This window comes from Sander vitreus, unplaced genomic scaffold, assembly GCF_031162955.1.
Source record: "Sander vitreus isolate 19-12246 unplaced genomic scaffold, sanVit1 ctg290_1, whole genome shotgun sequence".
Lineage (NCBI taxonomy): Eukaryota > Metazoa > Chordata > Actinopteri > Perciformes > Percidae > Sander > Sander vitreus.
The window spans coordinates 98,096-125,305 of NW_027595446.1; the positions used below are offsets into that span (position 1 = coordinate 98,096).

At 41.6% G+C, this 27,210-nt stretch overlaps 1 protein-coding gene across 1 annotated transcript in view; it reads left to right on the forward strand.

Moving 5' to 3' along the window:
• Positions 1 to 22,627, forward strand: part of LOC144513583 (latent-transforming growth factor beta-binding protein 1-like) — a gene marked incomplete at its 3' end in the record, with an annotated part of 106,011 nt that extends 83,384 nt beyond the window's left edge. The window contains exons 4-8 of the mRNA XM_078244696.1: positions 2,721 to 2,918; positions 9,923 to 10,206; positions 14,080 to 14,182; positions 18,145 to 18,204; positions 22,505 to 22,627. Of these exons, the coding sequence (XP_078100822.1) occupies positions 2,721 to 2,918; positions 9,923 to 10,206; positions 14,080 to 14,182; positions 18,145 to 18,204; positions 22,505 to 22,627 (768 nt within the window). The remainder of the gene's footprint in view (positions 1 to 2,720; positions 2,919 to 9,922; positions 10,207 to 14,079; positions 14,183 to 18,144; positions 18,205 to 22,504) is intronic.
• Positions 22,628 to 27,210: the final 4,583 nt, after the last annotated feature.

Sequence of the window (27,210 nt, forward strand, 5' to 3'; positions counted from 1 at the left end):
GCCTTTGAGAAAATGAAAGCTCAGATGGGCCAATCTGGAATTTCCTCCTTATGATGTCATAAATGGAAAGGTTACCTCCCCTTTCTCTGCTTTCCCCGCCCAGAGAATTTGGCCCGTCCATGTGAAAGAGAGAGACATCATGGCTTGCAAACAAGCAAAGCATGGCAGTTGGTCAAAGCCACACCCCCACCCTTCACCTTGCCCCCCCTCTCTCCTCCTCAATAGCATTTAAAGCTACAGACACAGAAATGGTACATCCTAAGTAAAGCTTCAGATACAGTATTAGCGGACCACTAAGGCCTATATAAAAGAGACTTCAGATACAGTATTAGGGGACCACTAAGGCCTATATAAAAGAGACTTCAGATACAGTATTAGGGGACCACTAAGGCCTATATAAAAGAGACTTCAGATACAGTATTAGGGGACCACTAAGGCCTATATAAAAGAGACTTCAGATACAGTATTAGGGGACCACTAAGGTCTATATAAAAGAGACTTCAGGTGCAGTATTAGGGGACCACTAAGGCCTATATAAAAGAGACTTCAGATACAGTATTAGCGGACCACTAAGGTCTATATAAAAGAGACTTCAGACACAGTATTAGGGGACCACTAAGGTCTATATAAAAGAGACTTCAGATACAGTATTAGGGGACCACTAAGGCCTATATAATAGAGACTTCAGATACAGTATTAGGGGACCACTTAGGTCTATATAAAAGAGACTTCAGGTACAGTATTAGGGGACCACTAAGGCCTATATAAAAGAGACTTCAAATACAGTATTAGGGGACCACTAAGGTCTTTATAAAAGAGACTTCAGATACAGTATTAAGGGACCACTAAGGCCTATATAAAAGAGACTTCAGATACAGTATTAGGCGACCACTAAGGTCTTTATAAAAGAGACTTCAGATACAGTATTAGGGGACCACTAAGGTCTTTATAAAAGAGACTTCAGATACAGTATTAGGGGACCAATAAGGCCTATATAAAAGCATCCAAAAAGCAGCATGTCATAGGACCTTTAAGTAGCCTAATTAATTGTTAGGTACGCTAATCTCTCTCACCCTCTTCCGTGCCTTGGATAGTTTTGAGTTACATTTTGACAAAACCTGTCAGATCTAAGTATTATTTATTATTTTGGAACAAACGAGGGTCTCTATTTAAGAACACCGGCTCGCAGCTGCAGGTTCCGCTGCTTTAGAGCAGATAGTCGATCGTTAATTCTCCCGACGATCGACTAAGAAAATGTAATCGAATGCCCATCCATATAATGTACTGAGTTCATTATTACTTCATAGTTTGTTGGTGCTGTAGTTTCTAAATGAGGTGGTATTTATTTTAATGCCCAAATATGTAAATTAGATGAGAGCTTGAAAGTAAACAAGCATTGGTCCATATATTGTCTTTTATTTTTCTACCGTTAAGCAGCATTAGTGATGATTTTGAAGCATTTACTTATTTATCCAGATATATAACAGGCCAATTAGATCTAACAGTGCTGGTATGGATGTGTTTAATTGTTTTAAGAATAAATAATTTAAGAATCATCAGCAAAAAGAGCTATTCTATGATCTCTGTTACCAATTGTAATCCACTGTATTTGCCTACTAGATATGATTACTATTGCTAGTGGTTCAATAGCTAGTATGAACAAGTGGTAAAGTGGTGATAGAGGTGAACCTGGGGGCAACCTCTTATAATATTAAAGGGCTCAGAAACCACTTCATTTGTCAGTACCTCAGCTATAGGTAATAGGGAGACTGTCTCTTTTCTTTGTGTCAACAATTCAAAGCATCCTGCAGTATGGAGGCGCAGTGTGGTTTGGGGACCTCTCAGCTCATCTGAAGGCCAGGATTCGACGGCTCCTGGGAATCTGTTTCACAAATTGGTGGGCCACTCAGTGGAGAACGTGTTCACTGAAAGCCAAGTACTGCACACCGTCAGACTGGCTGACAAAACCTCCCTGGACTCTTCCCATGTGTTACATGGGGAGTACCAACTCCTGCCCTTCAGGAGGCGCTATATGGTCCCAGACTGCAGAAAGAACAAATATAAACACTCATTTGTTCCTCTGTCAATATCTCTGCTGAATCAACACAGGAGTGCAAAGAAGTGATAGTGATTTTGGTCATCCCCCACAATACTTGGAAGCACACCCTTCTGCTTTTTCGCCAAAATGTTACTGAGGATTTTTGTATCAGTTAATTAAACATATAGGTCGCATATTCTCACATTTAGTGTTTTAGGTTTTCCTGGTTTTGGAAGCAGGATGATTAAGGCCTCTCTCATTGATGCCAAGAGATAGCCATTGTTGTTGGATTCTATACATCTCATAAAGCGGAGTTGCAAATGTATCTTTAAAGTATTTATATAAGTCAATTCTTTCCCAGCCTTCATTGCACCTATAGCTTCTAGAAATAGTGTTTTTTGTTTGTACCACATCGTGGGTCTGATGCTGGTTGCACAAAATGTAACCAGCAGATCTACCATGCGTAACTGGCTTGTTAACGGGAATGTTATGCTAAATATTCAATCATGCCAACCAAAAATATTATAAATAATATTCAACTGAAGCTGTTATCTCTGCTCTGTGTCTGTGGGAAAGTCAGACTAATGTGAATTCAAATCCACTCACAGATGTGTTTATAATGGCAATGTGTGGGGCCATCAGTGCAGCGACATCATCTACTTCTTCTTTTTTCTCTTCTCAGTGGTGTGTCACCTGCCGTGTATGAATGGTGGGAAGTGCAGCACCAGGGACAAGTGTCAGTGCCCCCCCGATTTTACTGGAAAGTTCTGCCAGATGGCTGTTCAGAACGGACAGCAGCAGCCGTCAGGCGGCTACAGCCAAACTCAGGTCCACTCCACACACACCCTGCCTCTGACCTACAGCAACGGCCACAACCCTGGTGAGTGATGGGAACTGGGATGCTAGCGGGACAAGTAAAGGCTAAACTATGGGGCTTGGGATCCAGATGGCAAATGTGGGTGCAACAAGTGACATTTTTCACTGAACTTCCTGTAAAGGATGCATGTTTGAGTCATGCATTGCAAGGGCTGCACTGAACTGTGAAATATTTAGAACTCACATGAGCCTTTTCAGTCATGGGGTCTCCCCACCCGGCATTAGTGTCTCTGAATTTTGCCATTTTTTAACGATTTCTTTCTTTAATTCAATTCAGTTTTAATCATAGTGTCAGATCCTAACAGGAGTTATCTCAGGACACTTTACAGATAGAGTATGTCTAGACCACACTCTATAATTTACAAAGACCCAACAATTCCCCCCATGAGCAAGCATTTGGTGCAACAGTGGTGAGAGAGAGAGAGAACTTTAGCTGGTTCTGCTGCAAAGCGTTAGTGTAAGAGCGAGCAATTCAAAGAATTACTTCTACAACAACTACACAGAATGTGTAAAAGGCCCACACTATATTTGAACAACATGTTTGGTTGTTGAAGGAGCACACCACTTGGGAGATCATATATATCGTATATTTCCTTTTTTTTTATATATATTTTTGAACATATAGAACAGACAAATACAATTGAACAAGAACAAAAACCCTCTCCCACCCCCCACCCTCTGTGGTCTCGAGGAAAACAAGAACAAACAAGCAAAAACAAAAACAGAAATCACACCTTGCCTAATCTGTCTCCTCTAGTTCTTGTGATACTGAGGTCATTAGGACTGATACTTGTGCTGCTGCGTTTCTCCATAGGTCTATAGTTGATGATTTGGCTTTGTTAATCCTTGCTATAGAGAGCTCAAGCATAACTATGTCTAGAAAATACGCCAACCACTGTTTAATACAAAGTGAGTGGGGGGGAAGCCGGCGCTGAGCTATCATTTTCTTGGTTGCAGTTGAGCCGGCTAGCCAAATTTTCTTCTGTTTCCAAAGCAGGTGTAATTTAGAGTCATTATTAAGTAACAAAACAATCGGGTCAGTAGGAATTCGACATCCTATCACATCAGATATTATTGATGTTGTTTTATTCCAGAACTCATGCACCTGTTCACACTCCCAGACCTGTTCACACTCCCAGACCATGTGTAGGAAAGTTCCAGTTTGTTCAGCTTGACAGAACGTGCAATAGGGAGTGGGAATGACTTTAGAGATGTATCTCTTCTGATGAGTCCAATATGTCCTATGGCATATGTTGACGTGGATCTGCTGGTGATTTGGGTTTTTGGAGCAATGGGAAATATTGTCCCAAACTGTCTCCCAATTAATTGCGTTCCCCTCAGGGCTCAGCTCTCGCTCCCATTTCTTTACTATTGGGAGTTCTCCTATGGATACTTGCGTCAGTTTGGCATAAATCTTGGATGCTAAACCTCTCGCAGGAAAATCAACAAACCATTTAATGAATGGGTGTGGCTCAAGACTGTTTCCCCATGGTACTCCATAACATTTTAGGGCTGACCTTAAGCTCAAATACAAGAAAAAGGATGTCCTAGGGACCTCAAACCTAGTTCTTAGATCTTCAAAACTCAACATACCTTTCTCATTGAATAGCTGGTCTAAAGTATAAATACCTCTGTCACTTCACTGCTTACAAGCAAAGGGTTTGTTACCAGACATTAAGTGTGTATTGTGCCATATTAGGGTATTCAAATGCCACTTATTGGTATAGCGTAGTTGCTCCTCCACCTGTTTAAAGTTGGCCAATGTGTTGGTGATAATAGGGCCATAGGCTAGCATACACCATTTTGGACACCCCCCTGCAAATGCAAGGTCTTACAGTCTTAGACTTCCAGTGTGGTTTTGCTCTATTTCTCTCCATGGGACTGTAGATGAGGGGTCCATCCCCACGCTGAGGGCCATAGCTAAAAGGCTCTGTGATACACTTTAAGGTTGGGGAGGGCCATGCCTCCCGTGTTTGTGGTACGTTGCAGGGTAGAGTATTTTAGTCTAGGTTGTTTATTATTCGAAATATATTGCCGAATTAAGGTATAGAGTTTCTTCCAGAAATTTATCTGTGGGGGTAAGGGGATCATTGTACTTAAGAAATTCACACGAGGAACTATGTTCATTTTAACAACAGCAACCCTCGAGTGTAGTGATTGCGGCAGTGCAGACCAATTGGCCAGATCCCTTTGAACACTACTTAATACAAATAAAAACGAGTTCTCTGCGCTTCTGCAGACCACAACAATCCAGTGCAACCAAGGCAGGACAGAACAGTGTAAAGTAACAAAAAATGTGCCGGTGCAACACAGATGTCTTCTTACTTTATAGTTTTATTTTTTAAGGTGCATAACAGTGACTAATGTTTCGATGTAAGGTTACATCTTCATATGCCATGGCAAGGCACTCCTCCCCTGCATCACTGAGGTTCTGGGGAATCGAAAAAATCACACCAGGGGTGGTGATATCATTAATAAACTCCTATGCAGGGAAGAGTTTTGGATACATAGACTCGGCACTTTAGAACCTCTAGGTTTAAATGAAGAATTTAATTTAACTTGCTTTCTCTAATGTCAAAGTATGTCAAAGTATAGTATTTAAGATGAATATACTTTTATTCCCATTTTATTGTGAACATTTATTGCTTGTTACCTATCAACATTGTTTTTAATCACTTTTGACCTGTTTGTGGGCATTTGCCCTTTAATGATTGATTAATGAGTGTAACACCTTGGTTGAGATGGGTGTATCTTCAGGTAGCCAACGCCCCTTTTACGCATAATCTTATTGTTGATTGTGTTAATGTTGATTCTTATTAAGGGCTTCATTGCCCATTCTCTCCAATAACTCTGATGAAGATGTAACCTTACATTGAAACGTTAGTCACTGTTATGCACCTTAAAAAATAAAACTATAAAGTAAGAAGACATCTGTGTTGCACCAGCAAATTTTTTGTTACTTTACACTATTTAATACAGTTTCAGAGTTGTCCTGGACAACTCGCTGTAGCGATGCGTGAATGGTGATGCCCAAATATGTAATTTTGCTTTGGGTTGGTATTGTAACACTAATGACTGATGCCACATGCCTGTTGTTCAATAAAAGAAGATTAGATTTATTCCAGTTAATTTTATAGCCGGTGATTGAGCCAAATTCGTTGAAGAGCTTAAGAATTTAAGACACTAAATATCTTCTGCAAATAATGATATTAAACTGCTACAGGATTAAATCTGAATATTACAGATTTTATTTTGCCTCATGGCTTGGGTTAACGGTTCAAGAGAAATAGCATGGGGGAGAGCGGGCATTCCTGTCGCGAGCACGCTTAATGGGAAATGTCTGAGAGTGCAATCCGTTGGTTGAGACTATGGCTGTGGGATTTGCATATGAAGTACGCACAATGTCAATGAATTTGGCCCTCAAACCAAGCCTCTCCATTACTTGACACACGTAGTTCCACTCAATCAATCAATCAATCAATCAATCAATCAATCAATCAATCAATCAATCATCATTTATTTATATAGCACTTTACAGTAACCAGCAGGTATCCAAAGTGCTTCACATCAGAAACCAAGACTAAAACACACATCATATAACATATCATACAATAGAAAGAATGAAACATAGAAACAGTAAAATCAGAAAAGGTTAGGGAGAGGGAAATTGTCACACCACTACTACGTATTAAAAGCCTTTCTAAACAGATACGTTTTGAGTTTAGACCTAAAAAGCTCTACATCTGTAGTCGTCCGAATATCAGGGGGTAACTTGTTCCAGAGTCTCGGGGCAGCGACTGCAAAAGCCTGATCACCCCACCGTTTGTACTTTGACCTTGGGACTTCTAAAACCCGCTGATTTGAGGACCGCAAGGACGCAGGGTTAAAATCTCGGACAAATACTCCGGGGCCAGGCCATTTAAGGCCTTGAAAACAAACAATAAAATCTTGAAATCAATTCTAAAATGCACAGGGAGCCAATGTAGGGTGTAGAGAATGGGAGTGATGTGTGCACATCTATATGTATTTGTTAAAAAGTGAGCAGCAGCATTTTGTACAAGTTGAAGGCGTGAGATGGAGGTTTGATTCAAACCAACATAAAAAACATTACAGTAATCCAACCTTGAACTAATAAAAGCATGAATAGCCTTTTCTAGATCATGTCTGTTAAGGAAGGGCTTAACTTTAGCCAGGAGACAAAGCTGGAAAAAGCTCATTTTAACAACATTGCTGATTTGCTTATCAAATTTCATGTTGCAATCAAAACTAACCCCCAGATTTTTGGGCCAGGGCTCCCAAACTCAAAGCTGGACCGTTTGGCATACCTTAAGTACTAAAGATGATACACTCCGTTTTAGCTTCGTTCAAATAAAGAAAGTTTTGTGAAAGCCACAACTTAATAGCATTAATACAGTCTAGTGTGACACTGTCACTCGGTTTCATAGGCAAATAAATTTGCAAATCATCTGCATAACAATGTAAAGACAGGTTGTGTTTTCCTATAATAGCCCCTAAAGGCAACATATATAACAACATATATAAGGAAAACAGGATGGGGCCAAGAATAGAACCCTGAGGTACCCCACAGGAGAGAGGAGCAGTCGACGAGGAGAAGTCACCAATCATGACAGAGAAGCTCCTATTTGCCAAGTAAGATCTAAACCATGTAAGTGCCGAGCCTCGGATGCCTACACACTGATCAAGGCGAGAGAGGACTGCATGATCGACTGAATCAAACGCCACTGTGAGGCGCAAAAGCACTAAAACAGCTAGATTCCCAGCATCTACAGACAATGCAATATCATTGTGCACTCTAAGCAGTGCAGACTCAGTGCTATGACGTGATCTGAAACCAGATTGAAATTTTTCAAACACAGAGTTCAGTTGCAAAAAGGCTTGTAACTGTATAAAAACAACTTTTTCCAAAACCTTTGACAGAAAAGGCAGATGAGAGACTGGTCTAAAATTGGATAACACTGTGGGGTCAAGCTGAGGCTTCTTAAGTAGGGGCCTGACCACAGCATGTTTAAAGGCAGCTGGGACAGAACCTAAACTAAGACAGGAATTTAAATTTAAATTATTAAATCCTCCTTCACTATCCTGGCAGGAACAATGTCTAAAGGACAGTTGGTAGGTTTCATGTGTTGCACTATCTCAGTTAGCAATGTCAGAGAAACTGGCTGAAATTCCCCAAACACAGCAGAGTGCACAGGAGCAGCAGGTAAAAAACACATTAAAATTAGCACTGTCATTTTGCCTGACAAATGCTACTTTGTTGATAAAATAACAGAGAAATTTCTCACATGTACTGATTGAAACATCTGTCGGAGCAGAGGTGCATGGATTCACAACAGAGTTTATCACATTAAACAACACTCTGGGTTCATGGCAACTGCTGCAGCCTGCAGATTACAGCTGAGGCTCCAATGGATCAAACTGATGCACACCCTACATTTAGGATTTAAAATCCAGCTAGTGTCCATGGCAGCTCTAATACAGTCCACAACACAGCATACTGTAATAAGGAGCTGATCAACAGTAGATGTTTCATATTTATCCTTCGATCTATTTGAGTATTTCCATAATGTTAACTTCCCTCATAGTACAACAATCAATCAATTTATATGTCACCTGAAATCCCATAAAATACATGAAAAAGATTAGTTGATGTATTGACAACTATTTTAAAGCATAAATGCAAAACATTCTGTGGGCCCGTCTGCTCCAATGTGACGCGTCGCTGCTTCACCTGTTTTATGTCATAAACTAAACCTCTCTCGCTTTTGGACTGTTGGTTTAACAAAAACCTTGCACTCTAGACAGTTATAATCAGTGTTTTATTAAATTTTTCATTTTGTGACAGTTGACAGTGAAAACAGTTGATAAGCTAGCTGTAGATAGAGAGCTGTCCCCATCTCAAAGTGTGAATTTGTTAGAGTAGCAAGCAGGCAGCTGAATGAGAGGAGCTACAGGCTGGAAGAGAAGACACTGCAGCCAGCAGGACTATTATGTTTTATTTCTAAATGTAAAACACAAATCTAGGAAATTACTTTTGGATTACCACAGCACACTGAGAGGGTTCTTATACGGAAGTGGAACGTCGTGGATATAGACTAGCCTGGTTCAGACAGTGCGCTGCACTGCTGCACATACACCTGCCATGCCTCACTCTCCGTATCATTTACCAAACACACCCTCTCCACTCCATAGAAGTCCAAACTTCTCAATTTAAACTTGTCAGTTATTTATTCAGAACATTGTTGTAGCACACCACACCAAATAACTCCTGCCTACGGCCCTCTCCCCTCGTTAACAAAGAAGGGTTGAATCTCGGGAGGCTGTTAGCTTTTTTGCACTTCCGTTTCCCTCGTCTTGAAGTTTTTTGAATGAGTCTTTTGTTTGATGCCTGAAATAAGGTCTGTGATTAAAGCAAGATTAAGAGATGTTCACATTTTGTTCTAGGACATAAAATACGACAGTACACATCCCACTCGTGAATTTTTAAGCTTGTGCGTCTTAAAAAGGGTGGTTGCTAACAATCTGCTAAATGTGACGACAGACGTCATCATGCCGAGCACACAAAATTACTTGGAAGCTAGTGGTGGGGACGTCTTCATGCGACTGTGGTGTACTTCTTTTATAGCCTAACGTTAGCTTTTCACTTCTGGCGATTGCATTTACGCTTCAAAAATCATACAGTGGTGATGACTTCTAAAGATTATCTTGCTGAACAAAACGTAGAAGTATCATAAACGTTTGTCTGCCACAGAGCTACTTTTCTGCCAATCCTGTCACAACACACTACACTCCCAATAATGGAGGAAGCCTGCTGTAATGTCATCAGACTTGACAAAGCTCCCCAGAGTCTATAACCACAGGCTCAGGATGAGAAAACCTATCTTGTGTCAAATCTGTGGAGTTTCCCTTTAAAATGTTACACAGTATTACCATCATTTCCCGATTATGCAATGTAATAGTTGTCTGCTGATGTGTCCCATGTGCCTCCAGTGTTCAGCCCCAGCATTGTCAACATCCACATTAAGCATCCCCCCGAAGCCTCGGTCCAGGTCCACCAGGTGTCTCAGCTGGACAACTACCACAACATCGGGCACCAGCTCAAAGCTTCCCAGGCAGGCTCCTCCTCCACCAGCTACACCTACCAGCACTCAGAGAGCAGCCAGAAGATCCAGCAGCACGGCTACAACATGCTTTATCCCAGCCCGCATGGCTACCAGCCAATCAGCTCTAAGAACACCCTGGGCCGCTGCTTCCAGGAGACGGCAGGGAGTCAGGTCAGAAATGTCTACTGTTTGTTAGCTCAACAAGAAAGATTTATGTAGCAAATAATATGCAACCAAAGATTTTCTAATAAGTTGAGTTGAAACTGGCAATCAAGCCTCTCAATAGGAGGGAAAATGTTTAAACTCGGGGTGGTCAGATTCAAATTAGGCTGCATGTAATAACAATGAAGATGATGAAGATGAGCCAGAAAACTTGCACTGATGATGACCAGCAAGTTTTACATAGAGGATGACACATTCATGTTGATTAGTTACAATTTGGCAGTCACAAATATTTTTTAAGTAATATAAAAGTCCTATTTTAAGTGAAATTTAAAAAATTTCATTTTTATGTTAATCAATGCCAACATGTATATGGATTAGTGTTTATTGATGTTACCTTATATACAAGTATGTATTAATGTTGCTGCAAAGACAACTATGACCAAGACCAAAGTGCACATCATTAAAGAGCAATTTCTTTCTTTTTCCAACCTGGACCATATTTTCACATGCATTGGTGTCTAAGTGGCTGATGTGAACAACCTTATTTGTAATAATGTGTAATGTAACCCTACAGGACAAATGTTCAGCATCAGTTAGCGTCCACTAAAAGTTCTGTTTTTGACGCTAAGTGTCTGACAACATTATGGAAAGGATCCCTACAGAGATAAACCTTTTAGTTAAAGAGTAAAATCATTTTAGTTTAACATGAAACAGCCCCGAAATCACCATCACCAAACCCACCAGACTCCATGTAAATAATCAGGACTTTTAGCGTCTATAGAGCCAGCATATTTCCACATGTAAATGGGTGAATTAAGGGTTTATTTCAACCAAACCAGAGTGGTGATTGTTGGAACAGTGGAAAGATGAACCAATACGGTATAAAGTAACAAAAAATAGCCGGTGCAACACAGATGTCTTCTTACTTGATGGTTTTATTACTTAAGGTGCAAAACAGTGACTAACGTTTCGATGTAGAGTTACATCTTCATCAGAGTCCTTGGAGAGAAAGGGCAATGAAGCCCTTAATAAGAATCATCAACAGGTGCGTAAGGGGGGCGTGTTAGCTGCCTGAAGATACACCCATCTCAACCAAGGTGTTACACTCAATCAGTCAATAAAGGGTGAATGCCCACACACAGTTCAAAAGTGATTAAAAAACAATGTTGATAAGTAACAATGTTGATACGTAGCAAATATAAAATGTTCACAATACAATGGAAATAAAAGTATATTCATCTTAAATACTATACTTTAACATATTTTGACTTTAGAGAAAGCAAGTTAAATTAAATTCTTCATTTAAACCTAGAGGTTCTAAAGTGCCGAGTGTATGTATCCAGAACGCTTCCCTGCATAAAAGTTTATTAATGATATCACCACCCCTGGATGGGGGTATGATTGTCTCAATTCCACAAAACCTCAGTGATGCAGGGGAGCCATGATTGGCCTGCTTGTAATGCCTCGCCATGGCATATGTTAAATTCTGGGTACGAATAGCTGTCTTATGTTCAGATATTCTTAGTTTGAGTTGACATTTTGTTTGGCCTATATATGCCAGTCCACAGGGACACTTTAGAAGGTACACTACATGTGTACTGTTACAATTAATAAATGAAGAGATGGAATATTTCTTGCCAGTGCGAGGATGTGAAAATTCCTTCGCATTGGTTGAGTTAGAGCATTGCGCACAGTTACCACATTTATGGAAACCCAGAGGTGGATTGGGGAGCCAAGTGGTCAGAGGTGGATTAGACATATCTGAATGGACCAATCGGTCACGAATGTTGCCAGCACGCCTAAATATAAACCTAGGCGGATTGGTGCATATGTCTTTGAGTGTTGAGTCACTCTTAAGAACATGCCAATGCTTGCGAATAACATTTTTCATTCTTCCTGCTTCTGGAGTGTAGCCGGTCGAAAAAAATACTCTAGGTCTAGTATGTTACTTAAGTTTTTTCTTCAACAGTGAGGCGCGATCTGTACTAAGAGCCCTATCCCATGCTTTTGTAATATCAGATTTGTCATATCCTCGTTGTTCAAAATGGTGCGCTACATGGGCTGCTTTTGACATAAAATCAGTTGCGGTGCTAGAATTTCTTCTGACTCGCAAAATCTGGCCCACTGGTATGTTGCGGACTAGATGAGACGAGTGATTGCTGTCAGCTCTTAACAGGGAATTCCTACTAAGGGGTTTGCGATAGATGGTGGATTGTAAAATATTATTTTTGTCCTTAGAAATAGTGAGATCTAAGAAATCAATGGACTGATTATTGCATTCCATAGTAAAGGACAAATAATCTGTGGAAGAATTTACATAAGTCAAAAAATGATTAAGCTCATTAAGTGTACCCTTCCATATTAAAAGAACATCGTCTATATATCTGCACCACAGTGATATTTTGGAATGAAAGGGGTTATTTTCAATATTGTGTATATATTTTTCTTCCCATAAACCCATCACAAAACAGGCATAAGAGGGTGCAAAAGCACTCCCCATAGCAGTCCCTTGAAGTTGTAAATAAAATTTGCCAGAATATTTAAAGAGATTATTAGATAGAATGATCTCGACAAGATTTACAAGAAATTCTGATGGAGGCAGAACATCAGTGGGACGTTTAGCGAGGTAATGCGACATGGCTTGTAGGCCTATGTGGTGGGGTATGCATGTATAAAGACTTTGCACATCCAAAGACACAAGAATATCATTGCTTTCACAATTCCAATCATTAATCAAATTCAAAACATCAGTTGTATCCCCAAGGTATGATGGTAAACTGTGAACGTGTTCTCTTAGAAAGAAATCAACAAATTGTGAGAGAGGCTCAGTGAGGCTCCCTATGCCAGATACAATAGGCCGCAAAGGAGGGTCATCAAATCGTTTATGAATTTTGGGTAGACCATAGAATACTGGACATCGGGGGTGGTCACTCAGAAGAAAAGCCTTTTTTTTTATCAGTTTTTTCCTTTTTTGTGAGATGTATCAATAAATTCATCAATCATATTTTTTGTGCTAGAAGTAGAATTGCACAGGAGAGGCTGATAGTGTTTTTCATCATTTAACAATTTCAATATCCCACAATCATAGTTCTTTAGACCCATAACAACAACAGCGCCCCCCTTTGTCGGCAGGGCGAATAATAATGTCCTGTCTTGATTCCAAAGAGCATAGCGCATCCAGTTCATTTTTTGTCATGTTTTTATTTTTATTTATTTATATATGGCTTTTGATAGTTTTATTTAGTTTCTGTCCACTTTGAATGAAGTGTGTTTTACCATGATAAAAGTACTAATTATTTACATGGAGTCTGGTGGGTTTAGCAATCACAATTTTGCCGATGGTATTATGTTTAAAAAAAGTATCTTACTCTTTAGGTCTATCTCTGTAGGGATCCATCCCATAATGTTGTCAGACACTTAGAACAATAATCTGAGCCTGTCAGTGGCAAAAACAGAACTTTCCTGTCCCCTTTTTTCTCACAAAATGCTTGTACTACTAGTGAAATTGACAAATGTATTGTGCCACAGCCAAAACAATGCAACCATCCTTAATATCAAGTCCTGGAGATGAGGGATGTAAAATAGAAACATTAACAGATTTATTTTCTCGCTGTAAAGATTCACAATGTTGAGTTGAAGTGGAGGTTATAAATCTTGAGTCCCTCCATCACCAGGTCACATGTTTTGCAGAGCAGTTTTTGCCATAGAGATCAGGACCTCTCAGTTATCTGCAGGTATGGCCATGTGATTGAGGGTGGCTGCGGTCTCTTTGACACCATGCCATCAGACCTACAGAGGAAACAGACAATACAAAAAACACATTTTTATTGAAATGAAAATAATCATGTCTCTTTCCCTTTGTTTGTGTGGATGTTTCAGTGTGGGAAGGCTCTGCCAGGTCTCACTAAGCAGGAGCAGTGCTGTGGGACCATCGGGACATCCTGGGGTTTCCACAAATGCCAGAAGTGTCCAAAGAAACAATGTAAGTACCACTGTTATTGGCTCTGGCTTTCTGTCTTTTGGACACCTGATTGATTTCAATGAGAAACCTGCATAACACTCACTGCTGTGTGTGTCTGTTCTAGACTACTGAAACATCAGGGCAACACATGAGCAACAATGGCAAGACATATGTGGTTCCTTGATAAAAAGTTGAAAAGGCCATAAAACGTGAGCAGAAAAGTAAACTATGACTCAGTAGGGTGATTATAAGAACGGTCCAATCACTGAGCTTGTATAAGCTAAGCTGAAGAATACATTCAGCATTTACATGAGTTCACTTTCAGATTCTGGGTAAATTGCCACAGCTCTGATTTGCGTCTCCCACTGGCTTTGTCTCCATAGAAACAGCAGATGAGGCTTATTGGTGGTATTAGAGTGTTTAGAGCGATCCGCCATGCCATATCGACAGATAACACCTGATTTCTCAGAAATGAAGCTAGAGTCATTAAAGCTGATGACATAACATAAACCTAATATCATTAAATTACTCAGCAGATTGCACTTTATTATTGCTCTTCCATTGGTTGGGAAAGTCATAAGAGCCACAAGTATTGGTTCAGATTGATGATGCAGTTAGTCCCTAGTATGCATAGATTATAAGTACATCCTACATCCTTACACTCTCTCTTCATTGGAAATTCTGGTGGCTTTACGTTACACCTCCAGGCTGGGGAGTACTCCTCATGACCAGTAAACTGAACCTGATGTCTGTGAAATTGGTGAATTATTTATGCAGTTTACACTCATAACAGAATAGATCTACTTGCATAGAGAGGACAGAGATAGGTTTGTAAGGCTCTGTAGAGGTGTGACAATATGAATTCCTATGTATATGTATATTCATATGACTATGTATTCAATACTTTAAAACTGCCACTCACTTCGGAGAGGAGTTAGGTTCATAGCAAGTTTACACTGTTGGTCTTAATTTGGATTTGGACATGACTAACCCTGTGTGGCAGTAGTCACTTATGCCAGCTTCTAACCCACATGGCTCATACACCATGAAAAGGCAATTTCAGCCTTCCTAGTCACATGTTCCAGTGAGAGTCATTACAAAGCCAGAGATTAGTCCTTCCCCCTGTTCTCCTCAGGAATGGCAGGGCCATGAGTTGAGATTTGTTTTCTGCTTTTCAGTGAAGTGTGAAACAGTCCATTGTGCCATGGAGACACTGGTGGCTGGTGAATAAATTGGCTTTATGGGTCAAACAAACATTGCCTTGTTGTTTCCTGTTGAGCAAAATATCAATCTGCTTTCAGGTATTTGGGTACCACCTCCCCACTGGTGCCTTTGTCCAGCATTACAGCAGAGATTTACTCAAGTGTTGACTTCTCAGTCTGTGGTATATTGTGAGCTACTGGCTGTCTGAGCAGCTTTTTGATTGTTGATTTGTTTATAGTATTGTCATATTTTGAAGTATTTAAATTGTTCAGGTTTTAGTTTATGAAGCTGACTGGATGTGGTTTCTAGTTGAGTGAGATAGAACTGCTGCTCATGCAGATGATGGGTGAAGCAAACATATAGATAGAACATGTCTGTTTGAAAGCAATGTTTTTTCAACAAGCTTCATTGGCACACATATATATTTCCAGAGCAGATTATTAAAATACAACACAGGTCATATCACCTGTGTTAGTAGTATCATTGACCTAAACTTATATGCAACAACAACAATCTATGAAAATGAAAGCTGCAAGCAGTGACAAACCCTGGCCCCTCCCAGCATGTTGGGGTACTGGCGGGATGACGGTTGTCTGTAACACTTCCTCTGTCCACTATGTGGCGCTAGAGAACACACACTAATTATATGTCATGATGCTGTGTATCGTGTAGACCACACCATGAAAACGTCATGTAAATCTATAATGTTTGTCACATAAGGCTGACTTCCTGTTGTCAGTAGGTGGCGCTATGACCATGACTCAATATGGGAGTGTATATGTCTCCAGGTCTGGACTCTTATCATGCATGTGAAGTTTCAGGCAGATTGGACAATGTAAAGTGGCCGCCACGCCCACGCCGTTCTACAAAAATACAAGAGCTTTGTAATTTGGCATCATGAAAGTCTTGACATGCTGCTGACCAAATTTGAGAAGGATTTGTGAGTTCTCTAGGAGAAGTTTCAAAAAGTTCCGTACGTTGTAACCTTGTTAAGAAAAGTGCAATAGAAATAAAGGTTATTATTATTATTATTATAACTGAACCGGGGCTTGAACCGGTGACCCTCTGATTCCCAAGACAAGTCCCGGAATGAGCTACTACGGTTGTTGAATTAGGAGGATACCATAAAACTCTGTGAAACGCTGTCTTCGAGAAATTCATAATTATGAATTTATTTTTTTCTTTATGTAAAAATTATTGTGTCAGTTTGTCCCGGCCTGTAGCGCTGCAGCCAGTCAGCTACTGGGATGCCGCTGAAGGAAAAAGTATGACCACTCGCCGGTTTTGGTCTGGCCCCAATGGCCAGATTCTATCTGTCTCCAATTTTTGGTCACTTCACCTTGCACCTATAAGTTTTAAGTGTTCGTTGAATGGTTGACCAGAAAATCAAATACGCAGGATTCGCTCAGATAAGTTATATCAAAGCTTTATTAAATGATATTGCAAGTATCACAGCGTATGCATATGGACGCAGTCTCCTTCAAGACTATCTCTCTCTAGTCCTACCAAACAGACAGTCTTCTCCGGGAATCTGGTGCCCACTAGCTCAAAACCTCACTCTTTATCCTTCATCGCCAGCCCTCTTGCCCATCCATGGTGATGCTGTTATCTTCTTGGATGTTGTTCAGGCATCTTGGTTCCTCACGTGATCGTTAAAGCAATGTCATGAAATACACCCCTGCTTTTTTTGCGTTTGTTACTATTTGGGTTTAGTTCTGTTTATCAAATGTATGCACTGCTACAAAATGTTTTATGATGTTCATACTATTGAGACATGTACAAGTCTTCATCTTCTGCAGACCCAGGAGCGGTGCGAGCCGAGGTCACCCCATGACCTGCGTCTTACCTCTCACTTATTGCAAAACACATCTTACACACAGCTGCATTGTTGTCTGCTCTTCTTGGTCTGATAGTCTTTTATTCAGCTTAATTATTTTCCCGGTAATCCAGTACTCCCTTTCAAACTTATCAGGCCAGATGGCTTTCTCACAGACAGTCAGGAAGAGCAGAGACAAGGCCATTCATGACTTTAAGGTCGCTACACATATTTCTGACAAAATATCCTACACCGTGCAGGCCGTTCTGACTGAAAGTTTGGGAACAGTTAACATCAACATAGGAACAGCTGATTTCAGGCTAGTAAACCACTTTAATGTTTATATCACTTCTCCCCCTGATGGTGAGATAAACCATTGCAAATAGTTTTCCAGACATGGCGCTTAGGGGCGTTACCAGTCAGATCTCATTCCAGCCTGGGCCAGACCTCCCGGGGCCCCAGCACACAGGCATGGGAAGTTAAAGGGGCCTTCATCTGTACATTTACCAATCACACACATGCACAACACATACACATCCTATAATGTATCAAGTGACAATGTGAGTGAGTTGTGTGAGCTGTCTGGCAGTTTTCATTTCGTAAATGCTAACTATGACAACCTTTTTTTCCATGACTAAGATGAGACGATGAAAAGACAGCAGCGGCGACATTAAACACTACGCGACAGTAGCAACGTGCCACATCAATGACGTAAAAAAACAAGACTAAAATGTAGATAGAAAAAATGTAAACCTCTTCCCCTCTCTCAAACAAACGATGTCAACTGTCACAGTGCAAGAGAAATGTCATAGAAAAAGTGTGTGGATGATATAGGAATAATTTAGAAAATCATGGCTAAATCATGGCTAACATTTTGTTATGTGGATTAACCATTCATCAAATGTTAGAAAGCAATGACTAACATATGTGTTCCCTTTTCTTTCTTTCATTCTCCTCTCATCAGCTATTCCTCTGATAGATTGTCCTCAGGGTTACAAGAGAATCAACAGCTCTCATTGCCAAGGTAAGAGCTCTTTGTCGAAATATCTCAATATTTACTGGATTGATTGGCACAATATTTACTATTCACTAGTGCTGTCAAACAATTAAAATATTATTTGCAATTAATCGCATTAATGTCATAGTTAACTCGCAATTAATCGCACATTTTTATCTATTCTTATGGTCCCTAGATTTCTTTTTGTTCAATTATTTTTTCTCATTTTAATGCTCTTATCAACATGGAAAATCGGATCGGCTTGCTTTGTGCTTTTGTCGCCTGGCTTTGACGAGGGGTTGGAGAATTGGCATCAGCCGTGTGTTTGGCCATCAGCTGTGTGCTTGGCCATCAGCCGTGTGTTTGGCCATCAGCCGTGTGCTTGGACATCAGCCGTATGTTTGGCCATCAGCTGTGTGCTTGGCCATCATTGCCTGTTGTTCTGTTTCCGGTCTAGCTAGATCCGGTGTGGTGTTGTAGTTTTTCTAACGTTACTAGTTGTTGCAATAGCATGTGAAAAAAACTACAAAGTTTGCTATGCCAAAAAGAACGTTAATCTCGCGATAAAAAAATTGACGCCGTTAAAATGGGTTTGCGTTAACGCCGTTAATAACACGTTTAACTGACAGCACTAGTATTAACATAATTGTTTCAATAGGTTTTCAATGCTCACTGCGCAGGTTCACAAAGATGTGTATGTGTATCTCTGCAGAAACACAATTCCAGTTGAATTGTCAAGCTGAAGCTAAGTTTCAAAAGCTGTTCATCAAACAAAAGGGTCATACGTTGGCATTTATTTACTGATGACAGTCTATGAAGACCAAAGTGTAAGTGGTCCAGTGCAGGGCAGCACCTACTCTTCTACAAGGAAGCACAGTAGAGGATCTTAGTCTTATCCAACAGATTATTCAGCTTTTCTGCCTATAACGTAGTGAGGAGATGCTCCTACCTGTTTTCAGGACTCAAGGAGTCAGCTATTGGCATCTGATGTGGTGTTCAAAGTGTGGTGCTGCACACTGCTGAATAACAACAGGAGGGTGTTGTGGCCAGGTATGAGTGCTGACATGGTCAGAACCTTTAGAGCTCTGTAACCATGAGCAGCCATTCAGATGAACAGGCTCCTGTCAGGTCTGCTCCACAATGTGCAATTATGCTGAGCATGCAGACTGTAGCAGCTTGTGTGCTAGCTAGGAGATTTGCATAGCAATGTTTCTCTCAGAGAAATATACTGCAGTTAAGCTAGCTGCCACTTGCATCTCCATGGTCAAACCAGCCGCCACCAGCGTTGGAACAGACACAGGCAGAGCAGAGCCAAGTCTCTGCCAGCAAAGCACATGTACTAGAGAGTTTGGGAAGAACAAGGGAAGATTTGCAATTCAATACTAATCCTATTTCAATGGGAGATCCTACTTATGGTCTAATGCTAAGTAACCTATAGCATTGGCATATATGGCGGTTTCCATGGTCAGGGAGTTGGCTGGAGGGAGTGGACAGCCTTTTTTTCTCTTAGGCATTCTGGAGCAGTGTTGGAGTCTCTGGAGTCGATCTGTCTATCTCCCTCTATCAGCAGACAGCCCACCTTTCATCTTCTCACCCCCATTCAGCTGGGGTGAAGAAGCAGTGGCAGCTTTTGCTTTTGTTCTTGGTGATTCTTCATGTTTTACAGTCTGCTGTCCAGGGGTCCAGTGCCAGTGGCGTGAAACGTTAACCACTCCAATCAATTAACTCTCAGGGCCGGTATTAGCCCGCTATATGAGAAATAACAATTGGGCAACTTGTGTGGTTGGTAGCACAGAGGTTGCTGGTTCCAAATGCTGGTGAGATGGCACAAACATGTGGCCTAATCACAGCTGGCCTGACAACCCAAAGGCAGAGGTCTCCAGGAACAATTTATAATAAGGGTACATGAATTATCATGAATTCACGCATGACTTGATGCATGACAAAGCATGAATTCAAGCATGAATTCATTCATGTCGTACTTCATGAACACACATCACAGCTATATATTTTTATTTTTAACAACTCATTTAAACAAATTCACAGGAAACCAACATGATCCTTTTTACACTAGCTAATATACTGTTTATTATTATTATCACTTTTGATTAACGTCTAACTTTAACTATTAGGATCCACATATGGATGTACCGTAATGTTCAGACATTGAATGGTGGCCAGAAATTCAGCCTTTTGTCTTTGCTGATGCTGCAAACCACTTAGGTTGGCCTTCATTCTCTAACTCAACATGCTTTGTAAGCATTCCCTTATTTCATGGACTAATGTTGTTAAATGGTCAATGTGTGTCTACAGTAGAGCCCTTAAAATGGTAATAAGTATGTTGTTTTCCGCTTATAGCACATAATGACTATGATGCATCTGTAGACGTTAATAGGGGTGTTGATCAATACCAGTGCTTAGGCCAGCTGCTGAGGTTTCTGGATTTATATAATCCTCCTCCTGTTGCCTTGATATTCTGCCAAAAGGCTTTATCAAAATCTTCTACAGATTGTAAACACGTCTCTTCTCTCTGGTGTCTTCCCACAGAATCTGAAAACTGCAGTCATCAAGCCACTCTTAAAAAAGAGCAATCTAGACACCTCACTAATGAACATAGGCCGATATCAAACCTTTCATTTTTAAGTAAAATCATTTAAAAAGCAGTTTTTCAATAGCCAGACCTTTTCTTAGATAGATATATATATAGAGAGAGAGAGAGAGAGAGAGAGAGAGAGAGATAGATAGATAGCCCTGCTTAGAAAACTCAGAACTTTTCAGATCAGCAAGGACGTGTTAACTTTGGTTTATCGCTCCCTCATTGAATCAGTTCTCACTTTCAATATCTCTTCCTGGTACAACCAACTCACCATCAAACACAAAACAAGACTCTCACATATAGTAAATCACACTGCCAAAATAACTGGCTCCCCCCACCCCCCCTACCTGAGCTGTACAGCCGCTCAGTGATCAGGAAAGCCACCCTGATCACAGAGGACCCCTCTGACCCCCTCCATCACTCCTTTCAGCTACTACCATCAGGCAGGCGTTTTAAGGTACCACTGGCCCGCAAAAACATCTACAAGAAATCCTTCATCCCCTCTGTAATAGCAACACAGCACAACATGAACACCACAGTCAGCTGATACCTCAACACCCCATGTCATGTTTTTATATGACTGTGTGAATGTCTCTGTGTGACTGGAGCCTTGTCAAAGAAGATTTTCTGTAACCCTTGTGTAACAGACAATAAAGTATTATCTTATCTTATAGATAGATATTTATTGTCCTGTGGGGGATTTTTTTTTCAATTTAGTTCAATTCAATTTTATTTATAGTGTCATATAACAGAAGTTATCTTAGGACTTTACTGATAGAGTAGATCTAGACCACACTCTATACACAACATTTCCCTGGGGAGCCTGGGGAGCTCACCTGGTAGAGTCTGTGCCCCATGTACAGAGGCTCAGTCCTCGCCGCAGCGGCTGCAGGTTCAAATCCCACCTGTGGCAGGTTCAAATCCCACCTGTGGCTCTTTGCTGCATGTCATTCCTCCTCCTCCCTCTCCCCTCTCATGTCTAAGCTGTTCTATCAAATACAATGCCAAAAAAAACTCAATCAGACGCTGCTGCTCCAGTCCTCACTAAGACCAAGAAAGTGGATCATATCACTCAAGTTCTGCTTCCTGTCCCTCAAAGAATTGATTTCAAAATACTTCTGTTGGTTTATAAATCACTAAACGGTTTATTTCTGACCTGCTGCTACATTATGAACCACTCAGACCTCTCAGGTGGTCTGGGACAGCTCTGCTTTCTGTCCCCAGAGTCAGAACTAAACAGTGGCAAGCAGCGTTAAGTTTTTATGCACCACATATCTGGAACAAACTCCCAGAAAACTGCAGGTCTGCTGCAACTCTCAGTTCTTTAAAAGCAAGGCTGAATACCTATCTGTTTCATTCTGCACTTCTTTAAAGTTGTTGTTCATTTTTTACACTGCACTGTAACTTTTATTCTTGAATTTATACCTGTGTTATTCTATTTTTTCTGTTTCTATATTTTCTTTAACAAATGTTTTTTAGTTGTTTTATGCAAAGCACTTTGAATTGCCTTGTTGGTGAAATGTGCAGTACACATAAAGCTGCCTTGCCTTGGCTTAAAAATGTTAAACCCACATATGGATCAGGAAAATGTGCAGTGAAAGACAGTCCTGGACTATACAAACTTAGTACAGTAATTAAGAAAGTGGTGAAAATGTCTGTTTCATCTTGCAATGTTAAGAAATCCCTTGAAAGATCCCTGGATTGATTGTGTGTCTTTTTGTTGATTGACAGATTTCGATGAGTGCCAGCTGCAGGGGGCGTGTCCTAATGGGAACTGTCTGAACACTGTGGGCAGCTACAGGTGCATGTGTAAACCTGGCTTTGTTCCTGACCCCACACTCACCACTTGCATATGTAAGTCCTACAATCTAACATTGTCTTAAATTTGTTTCTCACTGACTAACGTCTAAATCCAGAACCTCCAACAGCGCAGTGTCAGACTGAGCAAAAGTCTTATATCGACAGAAATAAATGCATTACATTTGCATGCTGGTCTCTGATGTGTGGATTTGCTCATACAAATCTTCCCAATATACGTTTTGTATCACTTAATGACAGAAGACCCCTGCCACCTGCTCCAAAGTACAAGCACAGCAAGGCCTGCTGGGAATGCTGCTAAAGCTGATGTGTGTTTGATGATATGCATATGAAAACAGTGCATGGATGAAAGCATGGTGTTCATTGTATAATCAGATTCCCCCTCAAGCATGTACCACAAGACAGAACATACAGCCAGACTCCAAATATGTCATGGCTCTTACTTGAAAGAAGCAGGGAGGAGAGGATGAGGAGAGAGAGGAAGAGATCATGTAGATAATTGGGGGAACAGAGAGAAGACGTAGTTAGAAAAGCAACTCAAGTGCCAAAGTGATCAATCTTGAACATGATTTATCAGTGGTGTAAGTCATTTCCCTTTAGACTTGGCATATTGTGAGCATGTGTTCCCCTGGTTTTTCAGTGCTGCGATGTGTTTCTATGTTAATTTGCGATTAATGATTTAATGCTCTTTTTCTGTTCCTGTTATGCAACAATTATAGTATAAGCCTGATATCCTATTTTCTCAAATAAAAGGCTGTAGTCAAATAACGGAGGGGAGAGTTTTCAACAAATGAAAGCTGGCGCTGGGGGAAGAAACAAGGGTGGATACACTCCTGGGGGTTGTTGTATATTGTGGATGCAAACTAGTAATGTACATTTCCAGCGCTTTAATTTAGGAATTTAACAATTAGGGCTGGGACGATTCATCGACGTCATCGATTACAAAAATACCTTGATTTGCATAATGTGCATCGATGCGTCGGAATAGAGAAAGATGGCAGTGCCCATAAGCATGGATTCATCTGAAGAAGCTGCAGCTAAAACACTTCAACTTCAACTTCACCTGAGGAGGCTCCACGCAGCGCTTTCGCCATAGCCTACGTAAGTGGCCTGAAGTCAGGGATGGACTGGGGCTACAAAACTGCCCTGGACTTTCTCCCAAATAGGCCAATCATCCGGCCATTAACCCCTAGCCGTGTGCGACAGACACTAGTCAGGATGTCCTGATACTATGCCACAATACTGTAGCCTATCAGACAAGGTATTCACAGTAAGTAACATCTCAAAACCAATTATGATAATTGGGGTTGTGTTTATTAGCCATTTGCGGTTGGTACCATCTTTACAACTAAACACTCCCTGTAGAGACAGGTTTTTAGGCTTTTGCTGAGGGTGGTAAGCAACAAATTGTTCCAGGCTGTGACTATCTGACTTGGGCCGTTTGAAACATTGTGATGTAGAGCATCTTGGGACATCCTGGCACTTCCCTACACTCTCCCTGTCATCTTTTGTGCTGCAACTATCTTCAACCTGAATAAACAAATTATTTTAAAGATAGGTTATTAACTATTATTGATGATATGTGTTGCTATGTGTTAAGGCATTAGCATTGAATAACTTTAATATGTTGTCAATGTCATATTACACTTTTGATTCATATTAAGGCTGTGAAATGATGAAAAAGACTAGGCCCAATCAATTTTGTCTGTGAAGCTTTCACAAACAACCACCAGGTCTTTGCCAGTTCCACAATAGTAAACACAAATATGAAAGACAAGGAAAAACTGCACTCTGATGGAAAACAGACAAGCTAGAATTTTTTGGTTAAACTTTTGGTTAAATTTGGTGAATTATTTAGCCCCCTTCCCTGTTTGTTAGCACGTTTAGAGTGGTACCAGTGCATGCCTGATGTTTTCCCGTTTAATTCAATACCATAGTCTTCATACTAGCAGCAAAAGTGAGCTTACTACAACCTCTCATATACATCCATCCATCCATCCATCTTCATCCGCTTATCCGGGGTCGGGTCGCGGGGGTAGCAGCTCCAGCAGGGGACCCCAAACTTCCCTTTCCCAGGCCACATTAACCAGCTCCGACTGGGGGATCCCGAGGCGTTCCCAGGCCAGGTTAGAGATATAATCCCTCCACCTAGTCCTGGGTCTCCCCCGAGGCCTCCTCCCAGCTGTACGTGCCTGGAACACCTCCCTAGGGAGGCGCCCAGGGGGCATCCTTACCAGATGCCCGAACCACCTCAACTGGCTCCTTTCGACGCAAAGGAGCAGCAGCTCTACTCCGAGCTCCTCACGGATAACTGAGCTTCTCACCCTATCTCTAAGGGAGACGCCAGCTACCCTCCTGAGGAAACCCATTTCGGCCGCTTGTACCCTGGATCTTGTTCTTTCGGTCATGACCCAGCTTTCATGACCATAGGTGAGGGTAGGAACAAAAACTGACCGGTAGATTGAGAGCTTTGCCTTCTGGCTCAGCTCTCTTTTCGTCACAACGGTGCGATAAATTGAATGTAATACCGCACCTGCTGTGCCGATTCTCCGACCAATCTCCCGCTCCATTGTCCCCTCACTCGCGAACAACACCCCAAGGTACTTGAACTCCTTCACTTGGGGTAAGGACTCATTCCCTACCTGGAGAAGGCACTCCATCGGTTTCCTGCTGAGAACCATGGCCTCCGATTTAGAGGTGCTGATCCTCATCCCAGCTGCTTCACACTCGGTTGCGAACCGATCCAGTGAGTGCTGAAGGTCACAGGCCGATGATGCCATCAGGACCACATCATCTGCAAAAAGCAGCGATGAGATCCCCAGCCCACCGAACTGCAACCCCTCTCCACCCCGACTACGCCTCGATATCCTGTCCATAAATACTACAAACAGGATTGGTGACAAAGCGCAGCCCTTGGCGGAGGCCAACTCTCACCTGAAAGCGAGTCCGACTTACTGCCGAGAACCCGGACACAGCTCTCGCTTTGGTCGTACAGAGATTGGATGGCCCTGAGAAGGGACCCCCCTCACCCCGTACTCCGCAGCACCTCCCACAGTATCTCCCGGGGCACCCGGTCATACGCCTTCTCCAGATCCACAAAACACATGTAGACTGGTTGGGCATACTCCCAGGCTCCCTCCAGGATCCTTGCGAGAGTAAAGATCTGGTCTGTTGTTCCACGACCAGGACGGAATCTGCATTGTTCCTCTTCAACCTGAGATTCGACTATCGACCGAACCCTCCTTTCCAGCACCTTGGAGTAGACTTTACCGGGGAGGCTGAGAAGTGTGATACCCCTGTAATTGGCACACACCCTCTGGTCCCCCTTTTTGAAAAGGGGAACCACCACTCCGGTCTGCCACTCCTTAGGCACCGTCCCAGACTTCCACGCAATGTTGAAGAGGCGTGTCAACCGAGACAACCCCTCCACACCCAGAGCTTTAAGCATTTCTGGACGGATCTCATCAATTCCTGGGGCTTTGCCACTGTGGAGTTGTTTAACTACCTCAGCAACCTCCACCAGGGAAATTGATGCCAATCCCCCCTCACTCTCATATACAACGAAGTGAAATCGCGGTCAACCCGCGATTAATTTCTGACGCGTTTCAAATTAACCTAACAGCACTAAACCTAAGTTTGACAACACTAAATGGCACGATCATTTTCATATTCATGATGTATGTTGATAGCTGACTATGCAATCCGCTAAGATAGGGATAAAGGCAGCCTATGATAATGTGTCCTGCTCCTGGCACTTACCAGCAGGCCTACCTCTTGCTGATGTGAAATGAACTGCTGTCTGTCCCTCATCATGACCAGGCTGTGGACTAGTAGGCCTACTCTTCTTCCTCATTTTTTTGTTTACACGTTGCATATACAGTAAGTGATAGTATTAGCGCCCCTTGCTATTGGCTGTTAATATCGCTTTATTTGACTTTTTTTGTGCCGACGGCCATTGGTTGGACGGCCGTTCTGGACTTTTCCTGAATGTACAAATTGTCAGTCCGTCCCTGCCTGAAGTTTATACTTGTGCGTTGGTGTGTGTGTCAATCTCTTTAAGAGAATAGCAGGGCCGGCGTGTGTGTGTGTGTGTGTGTGTGTGTGTGTGTGTGTGTGTGTGTGTGTGTGTGTGTGTGTGTGTGTGTGTGTGGGAAATCTGTAGCAGGAAAAGTTAACCCTCTCCTTGATTTAATGTTCTACTTCGCACCGTGGTCAGAAAAAACAGGGGAGACACTTTGTTTCTCTCACTATGACTCTAGAGTCACTACTCACTCTGAAGATAATCACCATCACTCTCTCACTCACTCTACCACACACACACACACACACACACACACACACACACACACACTTGTGTTGGATGTATAGGACTATATAGGGAGGTGGATGTAGAGGACTACAAAGGGAGGTGGATGTAGAGGACCATATAGGGAGGTGGATGTAGAGGACCATATAGGGAGATGGATGTACAGGACTATATTATAGGACTACCTGTAGCACACTCCTTTCAGGAGGCTCACAATAATAGTATGCTTAGACTGGCCAGAAATATTTCAAATGACCCTTCACATGTCTTGCACAGTGAATAGCAGCTTCTGCCTTCAAACAGACGCTTTAGA